The sequence below is a fragment of the Crocodylus siamensis genome, chromosome 5, assembly GCF_052110815.1.
Source record: "Crocodylus siamensis isolate JL-2025a chromosome 5, ASM5211081v1, whole genome shotgun sequence".
Classification (NCBI taxonomy): domain Eukaryota; kingdom Metazoa; phylum Chordata; order Crocodylia; family Crocodylidae; genus Crocodylus; species Crocodylus siamensis.
The window spans coordinates 147,419,466-147,441,166 of record NC_143399.1 but is presented as its reverse complement, the minus strand read 5'-3'; the positions used below and the strand labels follow the sequence as shown (position 1 = coordinate 147,441,166).

Sequence of the window (21,701 nt, the reverse complement as noted above, 5' to 3'; positions counted from 1 at the left end):
GTTCAGCCTGGACTGACCATGCCTCCCCCCCAGCACACCTTCCCTGGAGCAGAGGGTGCCTCTAGCAGCCCCCTGGATCCTGCCCCGAGCAACTGAAGAGGCATATAACCACAACTGCCTCAGTCCAGAAAGAATGTCTGTACTGTTACAAACCAGTTCAACCTAAGCAGGTTAAACTAACCTGCAAATGTTGAATCAATTCAGGCTCCAGCTTTTTGAATTGTCTCTCCCTAGCCAAGCTGTCAGAGAGCCCTGCTGGGACCCTGCTACTACCACCATAACTATTAGAGCGCTGGGTCTTATCAGTGCTCTGGTAGCAGCAGCAGTGCTAGCACAAGTTGCTAGCACAAACCAGCGTTCTGGCAATGGCAGCATCATTACCTGGGTAGGTGAGGGTGAGGACAGCAGTTTTAATTGAACTCCCCACTTCCAGAGGCAGCAAAGGGCTTTCTTTGACAGCAGCTGCCACCTGATTACTGAAAGGCTGCCCCATTCCCAGGCATGGGAAAGAGCAGCCTATCAGTGATTGGGCTCCTCCAGGGGTAGAGATCTATGCAGCAGCTCTATCACCTATAAATGAATGGTTGCCCACACTCTTAACATACAACAACTTCTAGTCAGTCAGATGAGCCATATATATCAAAATAATTGACTGTTTTCTACCTCTGATAAACCTGAACCTAGTGGGACAATGTAGGGCACCACACTACATCACATAAGAAGGCTACTAGATGGCTCCAAAGACTTTCCATTTAAAGTATTCCTAACAGAGGAGAAAGGGGAGTGGGGTTTCAGGTATGATTCAGGAACAGAACAGAACAAATAGCATCTCTGGCAGCCACAACAAGTTCCACTGGCTGGATAGGCATCTAAAGTTAAAGATGATCTAAAGTGAAATAACTATAAAACTTGTAGTATGTTCTATTGTGGCTTAAGACTATTATTTTAATACCCTTGTAACAGGGCATGCATTTATATGAATATTTTTTTCTATAACTCTCTAATTAGAGACCTACCAAATCCCAATTTTCACAGAAACAGCAAATTTGGTGGGTCCCCTGTGAAAAAGCAGAGGGGCAGGGGAAGAGAAGGGACCTGAAAACAGAGGAAAGCAGCCCTGGCATCCTGAAGCACTGGGGGGGGTTGCAGGGAGGAGAAGAGACTTTTGCCATGGAATATGGCAGCCCTTCTCATGCCTCTGATTATCCAAGCAGTCCCACCCCAATCAAAGGCACGGGAGGAGCTTGCTGTACTCCGCCACAAAAAATGGCAACTGGTGCCACGCTCAAACTGCGAAATCAGGGGGTCAGCCCTTGAAATTAGGTAGGTTTCTACCTACAAGACTTACTGCAAACACTGAGTGCGGAAGGGTCAGAGGAGAATGGGATTTTCTGACTTAAATGAGTAATTTTTTAAACAACTGACTGGTGTGTGGCCAAGTGCTCTATAAAATAGCCTTCCATAAAAAAATCTTGAACATAATCCACGCTATTAGTTTAAAGAAGGGCTGTCCAACTGGCAGCCCACAGAGTGCATACAGAATGCGAGGGGTTAACATGTGATCTGTGCGTTCCAACTCAGCTGCCACTCTATCCATCTTGCAGAAGCAGTGGCCAGGGTCTCCCCTCCCTCCTCTGGCTTCTGGTTCCTGGGGTGGGGCAGTGCAGTGGGACAGGGATAGGCTGCCCGTGCAGCGAAGGAGGGTGTTCAGCTGAGTGCTTGGAAAAGGATGGGGAGCATGGCTATGCATGGTGCGAGACATGGGGAGGCTCTGGAGAGGAGTGGAGGGAGCCCCCAGGGTATGCAACTTTGGATCTGTTTCCTCTCCTGCATGAGGCCCCCAGCTGCCCGGAAGTTGGGCAATGCTGGTTTAGGATTAGTATCAAATATCAAGCAGTAAGGTACATACTTACGGATCTCTTTCCCAAAAGATGCTAAAAATCAGCCATAATTTAATAAATACATATAATAAAAATCAGCCACAAATTAAATGTAAATAAAGTGAACCCAATATTTTAAAGTCCTTTGCTTCATTTTCCCTTCAGAAACATGCTAAATGAAGCAATTATGAACTACTGGCTTGAGAGAAATTTACTGTGTCTAATTTTAGGACACTGGGCTGCACTGATTGCTTTTTCCCCTTTGCTAAGAAAACTCAGCATTATAAAACACACAAAGAAATACGAACAATGATTTTATTTAGAATAAACTTAAGAAAACCTTTTCTGTTGGGAACTAATATAAAATAAATACCTTTTTTGTTTTATAACACAGCAGGTAAAAAGCTGAATACAGGGAAACAGATTTCAGCAACTTACAGTACATACTGCTTGATTAGTTCTAAGCTACTATACTATAAAGCATTTAATATAGTTTAAAGAACCCAAAGGAATATTCCTTCTCTACTTAGACTGTCAAAATACCAATCTACTGATGCTTCTGAGAAGTATTCATAAATGACATACAGAAAAGAGAAACCTAATTTTTTCCTTTTCTCAAAACCCAGTAAACTATAAAAGATAACGCTGTCAATCTAGGAACAATGAGAAAATACATAATGGAAATCTCAATAAAGCCTAACCAAGTCTCAGTAGTACCACAGAACTTTTTTTTTTAACATTTAATATAACAGGATTAAAAAGGGTATTTGTCTTAAATTCCATTTACAAAAGAGAATTAAAAATCATAGGCAAGCTAAAAACTGCAAGTCCAGTTGACTCAAATTTAGATTATTGCTAAAATCATATGCAAAAATATACTTAGGCTGGGTATATACACATGTTCAAATAATCTGGAAGAATACTCCCAGTTTGTTCTCCCAGTAGAAAAAAAATCTCCTCAGAAAGCTCTGTACAGATGATAGACTAAGTGCTGGCTGTCCATAACAGGGGAGTAGGGGCTGTCAGGTTTGTGATGGGGGAGCAGGGGGGATTAAGGAGTGAGAGAGAGGTCTTGGGTTGGCTGTGGCTGATGTAGTTATAGTAATGTAGTTGTGAGAGTCCAGGAATTATGCAAGAGGAAAGGATTTCTGAGGGTGGTATCTCTGGAGCACTGTATAGTTGAAATAGAATTAGACAAGCCTTTAAAAATGCAAGACACACTTCATCAGAAACCCAACTCCATCCCAAATATCTTTCGTTGGACCAACTGCATATCACCCTAAGAAACCCTTTGTTCTTGAAATCAGTAGAACCTTTTAACATAAGGTTGTAAAAATGTGGAACTGATGATTTCACATAGTTGGGTGAAGGACTAGGGAAGGCCTGTGCCTTAAGAAAGTTTTAAGAAGTTTAATTCAATGCCTTTTCATGTTTTATTTGAAAGAGGGAGGCATACAAGAGTCATTAATTTCAATCTCTTGTGTATTAAGGATGAGAATTTCTCACACAGTATTTACTATACCAGCAGATTTCCTTGTATGAACAAACAAACTGCTTAAGTTTCTTGTGTCTTAAGAAAGGTCAGGCTTCTTGGGAAATTTAATTGCTACTTTAGATTATAGATGCTGCAGACGCTGTGGGAAACCTCCAATGTATTCCAGAACTTCAGGGGCAACAGATGGACAAGGCTGGATCTGATGAGCATGAGGTCCCCCCCACTAAATTGCTTATTATCTTTAGTCTCAGCCCTGAAGTCTAATGAAGCAAAGTCCCTCCTCTCATCTAGTCTACCAGAGGCTTCAGAAAATAAAGCAGGATTATAGGATGGAGGGTACCATGGGAATACTCAGCAGACATGAAAATATCTCCAGTAATTTCTGCTTTGCCATTAATTTTTGCTTATGGAAATAATTTAAAATGCAAGCATTTAATGAATAAGAAAAATAATCAGCTTCAGCAAGTGATCTAATATGACATTAAAAATAGATCACAGTGCTGGGAAACTTACAGACTCCTTCCTGCCCATAGTTTTGCTGTGGGAACGAGAACGGGAGATGGTACTGAAAAAGGAATCTTTCTTGGATGCAGACAAGGGAGGAGACCCCGTATAGTCACGTCCTCCAGACAAGCTCTCTATGCTTGGAGATGCGCTGACATTCTTCGAATTTTGGCCTGTAAAATAAACATACAGTAGCAAAAAATTAACCATCAAACAATCACTCTATCCATCAGTTACCATCTCTCAAGTGATGCTCATCGAGATGCATCTACAGATCAACAGGGGATGAGATTTTGCATCCTTGCCGTGTGTGTCTGCATGCATTGTGTGATATGGAGAGAAATATGCTCTGACATACAGATCTCTATATATTTCTAATGAAAGAGAATAGAAAAATAATTCTAAACCTGAATCACCGTAAGCAATAGTTAGTGGTACTGTAGCAATTTGTTCAACTCAGTTAAAGAAAATTAATACACAATACTCAGCCTTATATAGGACTTGTTTGCATCACAGAGATGAACATGGAAAAGGATTTAACATTTAATGAATCCAATACATTAAGTTGTAAAGAAATACTTTACGATTCATCTTCTTCTCAGATTCCTCTATTGTGACTTGTTATCCATAAATGTAGCTCAAATCCTAGCACTGAGTAAAGAGCCTCAAAGAAAGGAACTAACAGTTACTTGAACATGTACTTTTCCATTGTCAAAGAAAAAGCAATTGCAATTGCATCAGTTAGCTTAACAGAGAAGAAGGCTGAGGGAGCTGATTTCTATAAATCAGCTCCGTCAAAGCCTCCCCTTCATAAATATTATAAAGCTATTTGTTCCACACTAATGAAGCACCAGAGGGCTGCTAACTAAGTATAGAAAGAAAGTCAGTTTTTCTCTTTGATATTTTTCATCCTCAAAACCACTCACTTCCCATCACATGGAACAAAGGTGCAGAAAAATGAACAAACTACAGAGAGGTAAAATGGAGAGGAGACTTACCACAGAGCAGATGGCAAGTGATAATTGCTCCTTTACTTACAGTTACCCCCATGGTAAGAGAAAACTGAACTGGGACAGTTTACTAAACAGGTCTAAGTTGCCCTGGTTTAGCTTCTATCTACCATGAAAGTTAAACATGGGCAGACTGATACTGTTCACTGCTTGGTGGTAAGTTTCTGCCCACATTTAACTGACTGTAGGCTACTTGTTTGTCCACATTTTCAGTATTTTAAGTTCCTTAGGTCTACAAGTGTACTTTCCTATAGAAAATAAAATAAATTCATGACATGATTGAAGAAAGACTGAGCATGTAAGCTCCTAGATCTGCCCATGTTAATTGAACTTTGATAAGTAGATATCACCCCCACCCTGCCCTCGGTCTTCATTAGAAACCTGAAGCCTGTGCCTTTCCTGTGTCCTTTTTCACTCAGAATATTGAAAAAAAGTTTAGAATATACCCAGAAAAATTACTGGGCGACTCAAATGATGTTGATAGCTAAGATGAATATTTTTAAAAGTAAAATTAATGTTAAAACATGAAAACATTATTTTTTTTCCATTGGAAAAAATGTAATATAGATTTTTCACTTCCTAACACTTGATTATCATTTTGACACACAGAATTCCAAATTCTATAGAATTTTTGTGTTCTGAAGTAAGAGCTAAACGTCCCCCTGTGCACACTAGTTGAGATGGTCTTGTAACTACAAGACTGGCTACTGGCAGTTTAGGTCACTGTAAATTAGTCAACTGAGATTTTGTTTTAAGTTAAAATGCTATTTTAATAGTCCCAGAACAAAAAAGTCCAACAAACAAACAAAAAGCCAAAAAAACCCCAAACCTCCTAAATAAATAACATTTGTTTTCATTAACAGAAAATGGATAATTAAGATTGAGAGTACAATCAAAGATAGGTTTTTGTTTTCTTTAAAAAAAAAAAAAAAACCAAAAACACCCCAAGCCCTACACAACAAATGATGCAAATAATAAAACCATTTCAATGATGTAAGTGGGAACCCAGTCTAGTATAAGGGATACAAGGATCACATGAAAGGAAACTTAAATAATATTACAGTGGAAAAAGGAATAAAGTGACATATGAAATTAATTTTTTTTTCACAATTTCTGTGATTTGTTTTTTTAAATTTTATATATAAATTCATGCATGCTTAGCTCTGAGTTCTAAGTACACAATTTAGGTTGTATTATATGGTCAGATATTCTAATTCCTAAATATACAACCCTTTTTACAAATTTCTGACATCAAAAGTGATCCATGCAAGTAAAGTGACCCACATATACACATATAAAGTTATCCACTTTTTTGTTAATTTCTTTTCTAATCTGCCTTTGGTTTTACACACTTTATGAGTGTTTCAGCAGCTCATGTCTATTATATTTTCACATGCACTATATATAGCTGCATACAGCTGCTAGCATTGTCAGTATTTTGTAATGGTTGATGCATAAACCATTTTTGAATATATTACTTAACTCCCTCTCTGTGATGAGTTACATTCTCCCCTTCAATATGGACTGTAGTTTTACCCCTTGAAATAGGATTCTGTAGAAACAAAATATAAACAGCAAACTAGAAAACAAAGGCAGAAAAGGCTGTGAGAAACAAGGAAGAGATTTAAATGCTAAGAAGCCACATGGTAAGCTAACAACAGAGTAATCAAGATAACCCCCCCCCCACAGAATGTACTAGCCTACTTTTTATTATGTATGTGATGATGAACAAAATACCTTAGCACTGTGCAGTCATCTACACACTACTCCTAGAATGAGATCTGACACTGGGGAGTCTCATGCTTAGCTGGAGGCCACTACAGAACTGAGATTAAGCATTAAGTCAGCTATAAAGAAGATTCTGACGCATGCAGTACCTGCTACAATCCTGAATTCATATGGTAATAATTATATACATGTTTAGATGAATTTATAGCTTTATTTGGGTTCATATCTTTCCTTTTAAAAGAGATGTGGTCTTGGAAAATGAAAACAATGAAAGCAGTATTTTAAGAAAAAAAGATGAAGTTATGTGCAAAGAACTATACAAGACACCAAACACATCACAGAATCAGATGATGAGTAATCAGGACACAGACTGATATGAATTTTCAGTGAGTTTTACTGGCTGTAGGAAAGTTAGTGAGAAATCTTCCTCTTGTGCCCTTGATCTCCATCCCACCCCCTCCGTTCCATCTCCTTTTGCCCACTTCCCTAAGACTCCCGTGCATCTCTCCCATCTTTCTGTCTGATTTCTGGTCTCCATAGTTCCTTTAGATCTGCCTTCTCTCTGCCTCATGCCCCTCATATGCCCCTGCCTCCATCTGCCTTCTACTCCTCAGACCTCCTTGTCTCTCCCTTCTGTCCCCATAGTTCTTGCACCTCTGAATCTTCTGGTTCCTTATCTCAATCTAGTAAGCAATCATTGCCTTGTTTGAAGACAACCTTGCTTCAGCCCCCACTTACCAAGTTAGGGAAATGGTTACCATCTTTGCTGACCTAATTATTACCTGTAAATGCTGCAGGGAAACAGCACACACCATACTAAGGGGTGCCAGAGTTCCTCACTTCCATAGACAGTAATAGGAGATGGTAGCCATTTTTGGTAAAGGCAGAAGTATACAACATTGAAGGAAGAAATCATGAAAATCCTTTAAGGGATACCCCAAATACTATGAAATATGATAAAACAATGTGATACAGCAACACTGTTATCCTTCCAGTTGCTTAACTGAAAGAGGAGATGCTTTAGGTAACTTCTTAAATAAATATATATCAAACTTCTTATGCTAATTCTCTAAAATAGAAAGTGCTTCAATGTGGTACTGAACTAGGGGAAAGGGCACTAAACCAAAATCAGTACAAGAACAAGAACTACAGAATAAACGCACAGAACAATCATAACGGGGAAAAAATCATACTAACAATACAGCACAGTAGGATTTAGGCAAGTCATTACATTTTTTAAATAATAAAACCCAGTAACTTTGGCCTTATGCATTGAACAATCACCATAAACATATGGCATGTTCAATGAAATTAGAAAGGAATGAGTGAAAAAGTTTAGATCTGAAATTTGGCTTCAGTTCAAACTTCTTGAAAGTTCAGCTCATTTTGCTCCAGGATTAATGTTTCATTTGGTTCATTATGAATTAAAGAGCTGGTGATTGAGCATTTTCTGAAAGACAAATTTAGTCATATACTTCTCTCCTCCTCCCCTCTTCCTAATTAATTGATTTATTAACTTTTCATTGCTTTTAGAATGCTCTTCCTATCAATTTGACATATAAAATAATCATATTTAAATATTTTTGAGCCATTAGGAGTAAAAATAACTCTGAAGCCTGGTGTGTAGGTCACAAACCTGCAGGGTTCCCAACCCAATAAAATTTTAGTGACAATCCACAAACTAATTACTGACAAACTATTTTTACTGACATATGTTTTATGTAATGTAAATACAGCCCTTGAGACAGGCCCAAGACAGCAGCAACAAGGGTCAGATTCAAAATTAGAGGTTTAACACCAATTTTTAGCAGATTATTCGACTGCAGCAATGATTTTAGACCATGCTACCACCACACCTAGGGTCTCTCTACTCACCCCACACTGAATCACACTGTGCTGCCCCCACCCTAGCCCATCCTGCACCTTACCCCTACAGGCCCCATTCCAGCATGGATCCCCCAGCCACCTCTCCCCCCTCCCACCCCTCCAGCTTTATCCCAGCTGCACCACTGCTCTCTGTCCCACTCAGTGGCTCAGACTGTCCAGGGCTGCAGAGATCTGCATACCTGAGAGGTGATCAGCTTTTACTGTCAGGTGAACGCCAATGAAACACAATGGGAGCATATGGCTGGGGGTTTGGGGCAGCTAGGAGGGGAAGAGACCTATGGAGGTTTCCATGAGCCACAGAGCTCTGATAGAGAGCTCACTGTAGGGTGCTGCACGCCCACTCAGATACAAGATGGAACTGTTCCTTAGTTTTTTGCTGACAGCTCCATTTTTTTTTTTTTTTACAGGCTTTACAGACAAGCATTTTTAGCCTTTTTTCTTACAGACTGCTCATAAATTTACAGACAGTTGGCAACCCTGCTCACCTGAAAGGTGGGACATTTGGATTCCCGTCTGAGGGAATATTTAAGACTTTTATACAAAGTGCCATTGTGTCAACAGCGGCCGAAAATACAAATTCTTCTGCAGAACACTCAACAGTATGGTACTTAAAATCATTCACAGAGGAGGCTAGAGATGTGGGTTCAAAGCATAAGGCAGAAAAGGGACTTGAACCAAGAACTCCACCATCCTAGACAAAGTGCTGACACTTTTGAAACTACTGGATAAAAATAGACAATCCTCACTTTGTTCAATCACAGTTTTGTGAATAAAGTCTTGAAAAGATACCAAACCAGCTGACACGTTTCAGTGAATTTCACAGAATTTGCAAATAATTTTGGGGTGACCAAGGCCATATTTTTGGCAATATATTTACCCCCACTGGAACTTTAAATTTTAAACATAAGAATAACTTTATATAGTGAAAGTGAAATAGGGGACAGAATATGAGGAGAGAAATTGAAGGCATGTATGTATGTAACCTATAAAAAAAAAATAGACTAAGATATTTGTTATTGTATTAGGAGGAATATCCCATAATTGTTCAGGATAAATGAAGCAAAGAACACATATTAAGATGCAAGTCATGTTATACCTTAAACTATATATCTCCTTTGCATGCTCAACTAGTTTTAATGCCAGTAGTGAACACTGGGTGCACCTACATGTGCAATTAAGCTGGCTCAAACTCTGGAGCTGTTTCAGCTGGAGTCAGCTGCTCCTGGACACAGTATCTGCATGTGCACTTGGGACAGCAGCAGTCTGACCTGGAGTGGAGCACCTCTGGGCTCACAGCAGGCTCAGGGCAGGGGCAGTGTCAGGGCTGGCTGAATCACAGGAGTGCTAAAGTGTGGAGCCATGGGGCAGGCAGCTTCCACACCTTAGCACCTTTGTGCCCCAGCCAGCCCTTGTCACTGTCTACATGCGTGTTTCTGGGCACGTAATTACTCCGCCATAGGCTAGTACTGTCCCTGACAGTACTATCCTACAGTGGAGTTAATTTACTGAGCCCTAATAACGGTGGCAGTTGTAGATGGTGAGGCTTTATCGCATAGCTAATTAATCAACTCCACTGTAAAGTGCACGTTTAGATGTACCCACTGTATGTAAGCAGAGGATGAAACGCATAACTTTGGAGAAAACACCAATATAAGTAGAATGTGATACATGGCACTTTGAACATATTACAGGAAAGAATCCATAAAAATAATAATGCAACAGTTTTGATCAAACCCAAACAACAGAAAGGATTAGTTGTAATGAAATGAAAATATTTTTGTTTCCATAAAACTAACCTAAAATACAACATAACAGAAAATGAGACAAGGTAATACATCATTCTTTTGGGGAGAAATGTACCAACAGATAGCTAAATTGCAAAATCAAAACGACAGCTTGTAGAAAAGATGAAAATAAACTAGTACTTAAAAAATGATGTTCCTGATGTGGGGGAGGGAGGAAAAACAAACTTAGCTGTAACAAGGAGTGAAAAGGACAAGACAAAAGCACTGCTCTACTGAGGAATTAATCAAACAAGATCAACCAATCTGAAAATAAATGACTAACAAACATGTCAAATAAAAAAAGCTACCTGGAATGTTCTGAAAATGAAGGCATGAAGGAAAATGAGGAAAACCTCTAAGCAAAAGTGATAACACATACAAGTTATCTGTATGTCCTAAGTGAAAGCTGATACAGACACCAGAACATGTACAAATGGCTCTACAGTAGAACTTGCACAAATTCTGAGCAAACCTAAGGAAAATTATCATTATTGCACTATGTCACTCTTTGTCTATTTCATTCCTGTGGACACCACTGTGATGCTGATTATCATCTTGGAGAGAGAGAGAGAGAAAGAGCATGAATTAAAGATAGAATACCACATACTAGATAGCTCAAACTGAGTGGTAAGGCACAAATAATTAAGCCAAGCGACCAGAGTGATTGTCATAACATAACCACAGAAAACAAGAAATCAGAAAGACAAGTCAATCCAGATGTAACATGCTCTGCCACATCCAAACAGCAAGCTACTGTGCTATTAGTTAAAAATTATGGGACAGTTGCAGCTCTACTAATATGTTTTACCAGTGGTGTCCAACTGGCTCATGTAACCTGAGAGGAGTCAGTGTGTGGTTTGCGGGGCCTGCAACCACCTCTCACCATGCTGTTCAGTGCAGAAGAGTCTAGGAGGGGGATGTGTGTTATTGGCTAGTGCTGTTTGTGCAGCAGGGGGGTGGGGGGCTACATGGTGGCTGGTGGTGAAAGGAATTACAGGGGGTTCACTCTAGCCACACTTGGAAAGAGAAAGGAAAATCCTGGGGTCAGGTCACTGCATCATATGGCCCAGGCAGTGTGTGGCACCAATGAAGTTGGACGCCCTGTGTTGGATGCCCAATGAAGTTGGACGCCCTACTCTATGGAAGTCACGAAAGCCTAACGATAGGTTTGTGTAAATGACTTCCAATTTATTTTAGTATTGCTCATTTTATTTTGGAAGCATACCCTCTACACTGCACAGGTCTGAGGACCTCAGCAGAGTAAATGCAAAGTGACAGTTGAGATTTTGTAGAGGGTTCCAAATGATTCAGCCCACTTTCCAACTAGTGTCACAGTGGATGCTCCCTCCAAAATTGTTAACCACAATGAAAAGAAGCCTATAATTTGGGAATATCACACTGAATCAACGCAAACAAAAAATGAACATAACCCTTGCTGCCAAAATGCGTGAGGTGACAAACAACTACGTATAGCAACTAGATTACAACATTACCAAAACACTGCTGTGTAAAAAAGTAATTTCTCTAGTTAGTTTTAAACTTGTTTCCAACTAATTTCAGCAGGTGCACACTATTTCTTGTATTCTGGGACGTGGTGTAAAACAGAGCTATTTAACTTTGACTACAACAACCCTTCATGATATTATATCAGATCTCCCCTAAGCCTTCTCTTTTCCAAACTAAAGAGCCCTAGGTTTTTGTAGTCTCTCGTGGTGTGACAACTGCTTCATCCCCATGATCATTTTGGTTGCCCTTCTCTGTACCTACAATCTCCTTGAGATGCAGAGACCAGAATTGTACACACTATTCAAGATGTGGGCACACCATGAATTTGTCTAGTGACATGATTATGTTTTCTGATTTGTTTTCAATTCCTTTCTTTATTATGCCCGCCATTTTATTGGCTTGTTTGGTCATGGCCACAAATTCAGCTGACCTTTTTAGGTAACTATCTACAATGACCCCAGTATCTCCTTCCCAAGTTGTAGCAGCTAGTTCAAAACCCAGCACTGGGCACATCTACATGGGCATTTACACTGCATTAAATTTACTGTGCAGTAAGCAGAAATAGGCTGGCGTCTACACATTCAGGCATTATAGCATGTTAACACTGTGTGTGGTCTGACTTGGGACTGAAGTTAGTCCCAAGTCAGCCCACACACACACACACAGCGCGTTACTGCGCAGTAACTAATCGGGCATACCTGCATCATGCCAGGTGACCATATTTACTGTACACATGTAGATGTGCATCCATACTCTGCAGAAATTTAGGTTACTGTGCAGTAAATGTGCATGTGTCGACATGTCCACTGTGTACTTGTAGTTGACGTTATTTTCCCCCCATGTGTATTACCTTGCATTTTTGACACTGAAGTTCAACTGCCATTTTTTGCCCACTCCCTTAGCATGGTGAGATCTTTCTGCAGGCTCCTGGCAGGTTGGGATTTGAATATTTTAGTATCATTTGCACACTTGAAGATATCACTGTGCATCCCCATTTCTAGGTCACTGATGAAAATATTGAACAAAACTGGGCCCAGCACAGATCCCTTCAGGATCCCACTTTTGACCTCCTTCCATCCTGAAAATGACCATTTGGCTCTACTTTTACTTCGTATATTTTAAATCTCAATCCACAAAAGAACCTTCTTGCAAATCCTGTGGCAACTCAGCCTTTGGTGAAAGACCTTGTTGAAAGCTGTTCGAATATCCAAATATATTATGTCAGCTAGATCCCCCATGTCCACACGCTTGTTAACACCCTCAAAGAACTCCAACAGACTGCTGAGGCCTTTACCAAAACCAAGCTAAGTCTTCCCCAAAACCTTCTAGAATAAAAGCTTGCATTGGGAGATCCTTAATCCTGCATAAAACCGACTTAAGAAAACTCAAAGTAAAGGACTCAAATGAAAGTTATGAGGAGTAAAATGCTATGCAATATTGCACAAAAGGAGTCAGTATACTAACATAAGCCATGCTTAATATGGTATACATACACATGGATGTATGTATCACAGATTTGCTTGTAGTGATTGGGTATGCCACTTCAAAAAACAAACTACTACAGCTGTGACTTTCCAGGTCAGAAGCAGCAGTGCTCCTATGACACGCTAATAATTGGCTACTTGCCTGTTGCTAAAGGCATCTGGTGTTCTCCTGGTCCTGCTGCTTCCACATCTATGGAAAAATGGGAGATATAGGAGGGGGGAAAGCAAACGTATAGCATCATAGTTGGTAATATTTGCAATGAAGAGTCTGGGGTGTGTCTGTGGCTGCATTAAAGACAAGAACGTAAGTACTTAAAACTACTTGAAATAATTTGGAAGCCAGCAGAAGGATTGCGAGGGTAAGATGGGGCTGTCACATTCAAAAGTGAAGAAAAGAATTTTAGTGCCTGGATTTTTTAAAGGACTGGGGAAGAAAACAAAAGTAATTATAAAACTAAATAGAAGGAGGTTGTGATATATCAAAAAACACTCTCACACAAACACACCTACCCACAAGGATGATTTGTACAGATGATTTCTCTCTTACTACTTGACTTTCTTTCCTAATTGTTCTTAAATAGTTCTTTCCAAATTGTTCTTAAATATTACACAAATTACAATGACCTTTTCTTTACCAATGCTGAAATTGGTACAAAGTTCAACTCAGTTCTTCAGTTTATTTAGAATTTACCCTATATAAACTATATGGGAAAATGATATTTTAGATGGTGAGCATTCTCTTCATTTGAAGAGAGAGTGCACCAGCTTATCACAGAAGATTTCCAGCCCCGGACACCTTTGCCAAAGATTTCCTTGATGAATACAATCAACAAAAATAGAAACTGATAGTTAAGTTGTCTCCAAGTGAGGAGTGTGAAACTAATGACAACATATAAGGCAAATATATGTTTTGGCCAGGACAGAAGCCAGGACACATTGAAAGTAAACCAGTACCACAGCCAGGACTGGCATCAGCATGTCATAATGAAGTGAAGGGAAATCTCTTTTCTTCTAAACAACAGTGCCACTTAGTGGATGGACGATGATGGTGAGTTAATAAGCACTGGGAATGGAGACACCACAGATGAAATCAGTGGGGTGTCCTTGACAGGCCAATGATAATGCTGCAGGCAAAGAAATACTATGAGTTGCCATAGCAACTGTACCTTGGAGGGCAGTAAGATTCTGAGCAGGAGCAGACACCTGAGCTTCGCTGCCTGTAACTACATCTCCTAGTAAACAAATAAAAACATCTTAGGATTTTTATAACAAATATAACTCATTGAAATAGAGACCTAACTCATAGTTTTGTTGAAAGATGGCAATTTCAACTTCATCTAACAGAAAAAAAAAATATTGTGAAAAGCTGTGTAAGAATTGCTAATTATAAACGGGAGGTTTTAGGGAAGAAAAGTGCATTATATACAGTTTATGTAGAAAGAAAACCACTCTGCTATTACAGAAAAATGAGAAATTAGTTGCAGCCTAAAGGAAATATGAACAATCAAAATTAATGAGGTACTGGCAGTTGAGATGGATAGTACAAGTCTTTCCTACTATTGGAGTTTCATATTTCATTTACAGACAAAATCATTTTGTACTTAACTAAAACAAATGCATCCTTATCATTTAAACCAAAAGTAACATACATTTGTCAGTCTGCACTTTATTCTACTCACTACCAACTAGTCTGCAAAAAGGGAACGCTTTTTGCCTCAGAAATAATACATTTCTTTTCTAGATACAGATCAGCAGACATATACAGCAATTTTAAGAAGTATATGGTAAGTGACATTTCTTAAGAGCACATTAGATCATTTTAAAAAGATCATGTTACCACAAATACTTCAGAAATGTCAACACAAAAACAAGCAGCAGTCTGGACACTCTTTAAATAGCTGATCTTATTTTTGGCAGGATTTCCTTTTCAAATGGGTCTTCTAATATGTCCTTGTGATAAAGAGGCATTCAGATCCAAAGCCTTTTGATACAAGGACCCCAGAAGACAACTGTATCTTGTACTGTGGTTGAAATGATAGGGAAAAAGTCAACAACCTAGGAAAGAAATGAAGGAAAAACTCTTTTTCTTCTACAAACACATCACTAGCTGGTAATAAAAGAGCACGAGGTTTCTGAGCAAACAAGAAATCCTGTGAGAAACAGACAGTAACAACTTAAACACTTCTTTTTCCAGAGACATTTTCATCACCGATTTGTTTTCCCTCAAGGATAACAAGCTCAATATATTGTACATTGAACTCAAGATTTAAATTTAACCTCTATGTCTATAAAGTGCTTCACTGTGTAGAGCAGAAGAATATTTTAATCTTATGCTGTCTGTATGTTACCTTTCACAAAGATTAGATGGTAATATAGTCCAATCTTCTGCTGTACTGAAGGAAAGGGTAAATGGGATGAATTCACTATTAGCAGAAACCTATTTTCCAATTAGATGACAGTCTCAGGGCCATTGTTCAACTATGATTTCGAATATTACAGATTAAACTGGAATTGCCTGCCTATAATTTTTTTTAAAATCAGTCTGCATTAATTTTCTCCACTTAATCGCACATGTTTCTCTCAAATTCAGGGCATTATAAAAGCTTTAAAATGAAGAAAATAAATTAGTGATCCTAAAAATCAACTGCTAATTGTGCAGGGGCACTTTTTAAAGCAGAGTATCAGCTACCTTTAAAGAACGAAGCATCAAACATGGACACTTGTAACTGCTGCCACTGCTAGCTTATAAATTGTCCAGCAGAGGCTGTCGAAGTAGAAGGGTTATGAGACTCTGGATGAACTTATCTACTAAGCCTGCAAAATATTATGCTATCAACTACTGCCCCTCTCTCAACTCCACAATGTAAAGCAATCTGTTTCACCTTCATGCGTATAACCTACAATACATTAACCTAAATCAGGGGTGCTCAACCCCAGCCCACAGGTCAGATCTAGCTGGTGAAGCAATGTTATCTGACCCACAGAGCTCCCCCAGGGCCTGAAAATTGGGCAATGGGGGAACAGTGACAGTGTTAATTGCTGTTCTCCTGCTGCTAAATTTCTGGACATATGAGGAGCCCTGTGGGTGGATAGTGTGGCTCCACATGCTACATTGGGCATACAGAGCTGGGGGGGTGTGCATGAGGAGGAATCTGGGCAGAGTGGGTGGCACAAGATGGACAGGGCCCAATTGGGGCATTACCCTTGTGGATCTGGACTGTGCACTGGTTCCACCTCACTCATCCAGCCTGCAGGGCCAAAAGGTTGAGCATCTGATCTAAACGACTGACACAACTTCAATTCTTAAACATAAAAGACTAACCGTGACATCTGAAAAGCAGGAATGCCCCTTTTACTGTGCCTGTTTCCATCGGATGCATGAACAGTGTTCTTTTCTTTCTAAAGAACAGTTCGGCTAGCCACTTGAAGGAAGGTTTAACTAACTGAACTGGTAAAACTGCCCGAGAGACAGCTTAGCACATACATACTCTTGTGGACGCCTCTTGGATATCTTATGGCCTTCATGAAGCTTCACAATTAGTTAGCGAGCCTCCAGCCACAGAATCAGAACCAGGGGCACCTATACATGTGCCAGAGCTCTGCTCCAATGTGTGCTAATTAGCATGCTCTAGCAGCTTCTGTGTTATGAGTATTCAGCATCCCCATGTTTGAAAATGCTGGCGAGGACACTTTAACTAAAGCTCGTCGAACAAGCTTTAGTTAAAGCACCCCCACCGATATTCTGAACTGTGGGATGCTGAATATACATGATGCCGCAAGCTCTTGGACCCACTCTAATTAAAGTGCTCTGTTCCCTCCCCCGGAGTATGTGTAAAGATGCCCCATGAGACTACTTATGCGTCAAGTGTAGATGTAGGCGCCTAAATGTTGGTACACATGTGTCTGCTTCTCTCAACTCTATTACAGCAGAGTATAAGACACTGGAAAGGACATGGGGTCAGAAGGCTAGGGACAGAAGTTACACATAAATAAGTATAAATGATTGGAAACTGGTTAAAATTTTCAACGCAATAGAAATGGCCAAAACCAGTTTAACATAAACCTGGATGGATGTAGCATCAGACTTAACTGATTTAGGTTCAATTGATAATTGAACTTCTGTCCCAATTCCCCTTCAGATTCAAGTTAACTCACAGTCCCACCGGCATCCCAGGATGCTTTTGCACCTCCCCCACAGTACCCCCTCCCCACCCACCCTTGCAGCGTAGGTGGGGTAGCCTTGGCCCAAGCTGCCTGCTCCAGCCATGCAGGGAGGCATACTTTAGCACCCCCTTCCCCAACTAAAGGCCTGAGCCACTGTAGGCATTTTTGGAATCATAATTGAATGTCTGTTCACTTGCTTATTGGTTCAATTTATGCAGTTTAGACTAATCTGCAAAGACTGAATCGATTCAGCCTTGGTCTTTTTGACTGTCTGTACATAGGCCAAATGAACATAAGGCAAAAGGTGGGATAGAATGGAGAACACTGAAAACTAAGGACTGGATCCAATCAATCAATGGTTGCAGAGGTAGAAAGTCAGAAAGGTCTAATATCTAACTTGTCAGACACCTGCTCTGGAAGCAAAATCCTAGAACTCTGTGTGAAGCAGCCAGTGCAGAGGAGATTGAATCATCTCAGAACGGCATCCAGTACAGTATGTACACTCAGCATACAGCTGCTTAAGGAGCCAACAGGAAATTCTTAGGATAGGGCTATCAAAGCCCTGAAATTGGTGGCTGCCAGTCACTGTCATCAAGTAAGCAGTTAAACAGGGTACAGGTTATATTAAAAGGTAGACAGAGGGGCTGAACAGTCCCTGTGCACACAAATGGTCTCTGCAGGTAACTTATGTTTGTTATTATGTAACAAACTTGCCAGCATCATATTATGCAGAATATGTAATGATACCTTTTCCCTTCTTTCCTTTGAGATGCTAATATCCATCAAAGGATTGGCTCAGTTGTGAAACTATAACTAAGTGCCTGTCACCAGCATCTCTTACTATATGCAAAGAATTGTCTTTTATTAACTACTATATTTAAACCTTTTGCCTTACAGTGGTATTAAAACCAGAAAGAACCTAAAAAGCACGGCCTCTGCATTTCTCTTCCCTTTGGACCCGGCTTCTCAAAAACTCTACTGCACCAAACTTTTTGTTTTTAAATCCATTAGATGGTGCTATATTAAACAGTCAAGAGAAATTTCAAACAAATGTAAGTTTGGGCGGAATATTGATCTAAATAAAAATACCAACTATAGATGTAGTACACACTCTTTATCTTTCATCATACTGAAATGGAATAGGTCTTTGACAGTGTGGGGATGCATACCTGCTGAACTACAACTATAAGCTTTATACCAGCAATGAAGTTTCTTGTGCCCAGCCTGGTTCTGGATCTCTAATTTTTCTCTATTATTTTTCAATAATCTCATGGTATGAATATCTCGGTACTTGATATCTACATTTATATATAATCACAGTGGGATATCTTTTGTACTAACTGTATCATTATTATAAATCTCTGATTTCTGACTGGATCTCACATGTAGAAGGTATGTATTTCTATGCAATTGCCAATATATGACATCTAGCATGTATAGTTCTAGTGTAGATAGGGCAAACTTTGGGTTTACCATGACAAACTGAATCAAGATATAATTACAACTTGCTCCAATTACAATATGTTAGCTGTCACAGTATAGAAATCCATCTTTTTCCTCAAATGAACATACAGTTTAGGCTATATATGGTAGGCTTATTTGGCAATCAAGAAATTAGCCAATGTGCTTGATAGCTGGCTAATTCTACAAGCTAACCTGGTGGTCACCAGGTTATGGTGGAAGCCTTACTCTGCTCAACAGCGCTGATGTAGTTTTTCTGACAGAGAGGAGCTTTGAGTGAGGAGTCATTTAAAGTTCTGCTGGCAAAACTATAATAAGTACCAGAGTCTTCTTAAATCTGCAGTTTACAAGGGGGAAAAGGGGTGTAAGCAGGTGGCAAGCAAAGGGGAAGCATATAATTGATCAACTGCATCTGCCCTAACACTGACTTATAGTGTAATCACTAGTAATTTGGTTCTAATACGTAGGGCACATGCTGAGTGCACAGTGCTCCACGATGAAATAGCAGGCAGGCTTAATTCATTTTAAAGAGTGCCTTTAATATAAGAATCAACAGGATCTGGCAAATGGCTTGTACCTTTTGCGTGATTTAAAGGGCCATTTGCATTACCCCTGGGTACTTTAAGTGGTTCAATATTCTACCCTGACTTTCCAAGTCAAAGAAAACATTGAAATCTTCCTACTCCAGGACCAGTCTGCTTTCACTGAACAGTCTGCATTTTACCAAAGATTCAACAGAAGTATGGTTGGACTGTGTGAATCGGTTGGGGCCTGGCTTCAACTAAAAAAATTAAGTAGCTATTTGGTTTTCAGTTTCCACTTCAGCACATGCACATTTGCCACAGTGTGAGGACTTGTGATAAACTGTACAACTCTTGCTGGGGAAGTTTTTGCCAATTTTTAAGGGGATTACAGGGGAACTGCTTACCTAAATTTCAACCAAACACCTACAATGGCTCTTAGAAAAGTGCCTTGGATATTTGCATAACTGTGTAGATTTGCTTTTCCTATAATTGTATATTTGGTTTCTGTTCCATCTGTAACTACTGGCTATACTGGGCTTGATGAAAAGACTGATTTGAGCCACTCAGTGATGTGGCAGGGGGAGAAGACGACAGACTTAGAATGTGAATATGCAAGATGTTAACTCTATATTGTTATCCTCCTTTTATAGTTTTAACCATGAACAAAATGTGAATTTTCATACCATGCATAGCTTGTGTTATGTAAGAACTTCGTACCTGTAGATAAACCCAATCATTTCAAATAGGAATCCATAGTCTCAAAAACATTTTACCAGTAGTGGTCTTCCTGTATTCCTTGCACCAGAAAAATTACTCTTACTATTTTTCTGTAGCCAAAAAAAGGAGTGAAAACTAAGAGCTGGTATTTTCTGAGGGGTGTCTCTAATCTAAAAAGGTTAAGAATGAGGGCCATATGAAGCTTCACTTGCTGATTCAATTCAGCAGAGATTTGGCCCAATTTGGTGGTCAAATCTTCAGATCCGAATCAAATCAAGAGACCATTTAATCTCTCCGAATAGAATCAGAGTGCTCCGAATTTATTCGGACACAGATACAGCTTTAAATGTTTTTTCTACATACCTCAAGGTACCAGGCAGCTCATGAACGCTGAGATGCTGGGACAGATGGAGCGTTCCACGGGAGTGTGGGAGGGACCCCAGAGTGCTTGGCAATGGACCTGAAACTGGACCAGAAACACTTCTGGTCTACTTCCAGGTCTGCCGGGGAGCACGTGGGGGACCCCCCTCCCCTGGCTCAGCGGCTGGGGCCTCCTGGGTCTGAAGGGGCACCCAGGGTCCCCCTCACAGCTGACTGCTGAGCTGGGGGGGGCCTCCCACATGCTTGGCAGTAGACCCAGAATTGGACGGGAAGTACTTCCGATCCACTTCTAGGCTTGCCATCAAGTATGCGGGCCCTGCCCCCCATGCTTCTGTGGGATGCTCCATCCACCCCACCATCACAGCATTCACAAGCTGAGTCTGGTACTTTGAGGTATGTAGAAAAAACATTTAAAGCTGTGTCTATGGCCAAATCACTGATTCTGTGAATCAGCACTGAAACTTCAGATTTGGATTCGGCCAAATCGAATTGGGACAGTGATCTGAGTCAATGAATCAACTCACTCTCCCCCAATTTGGACCGAATCTGACTCTGGCCAAATGGAATATGGCCCGTTTCAGACACCCCTATTAAGGGTCTAGAACCACTGTTCTAGGCTATGTTGCATTAAACTGCAAACATACTATACATCAGAAAATACATCTAATTTAACAATGTACATGGTGTTTCAGTTATAAAAATTGGTATTGATAGACACAGTATATAAAATCAATTAAACAGGTCTTCTATAGTCCTGACAACATATGAAAGACCTTCCTTCTTTTGGGCTAATGTTTTTACTGCAAGTATTGTGGAATTTCACACTACACAGGGAGAGGCTTTTCATGTTTTACCTTTGCTCAGCTGGACTGGCATGCTTTCCGATTTCATCATTCTCTGCTGTTGCTGCTGTGCCTGCTGGTGGTAGTAAAGCTGGGAGGCTTCTGCTGTGCTTCTGATAGGCACTGCACCCGAAGGAAAGCTGCTGCTGCTGCTACTACTACTATTACCACCAATAGCTGAGCCTGAAGCACTACCTGAAGCAATAGCTGGCGCAATCAGCTTTCGACCAAGGTTAAGCAAGCTATTGGAGACTTTATTAATGTTCAGTGGAGCAACTTTAGCACCAGCACTGAAAAACAAAACAGAAATGAAGGCATGGATGATCATCAATAA

At 40.0% G+C, this 21,701-nt stretch overlaps 1 protein-coding gene across 1 annotated transcript in view; it reads right to left on the bottom strand.

Annotated features, from left to right (window-relative positions):
- Nucleotides 1-21,701, bottom strand: part of TBC1D5 (TBC1 domain family member 5) — a 475,870-nt gene that overhangs the window by 57,105 nt on the left and 397,064 nt on the right. The window contains exons 18-21 of the mRNA XM_090046588.1: nt 21,380-21,657; nt 14,445-14,510; nt 13,421-13,468; nt 3,889-4,052 (exon numbers count right to left, since the gene is read on the bottom strand). Of these exons, the coding sequence (XP_089902714.1) occupies nt 3,889-4,052; nt 13,421-13,468; nt 14,445-14,510; nt 21,380-21,657 (556 nt within the window). The remainder of the gene's footprint in view (nt 1-3,888; nt 4,053-13,420; nt 13,469-14,444; nt 14,511-21,379; nt 21,658-21,701) is intronic.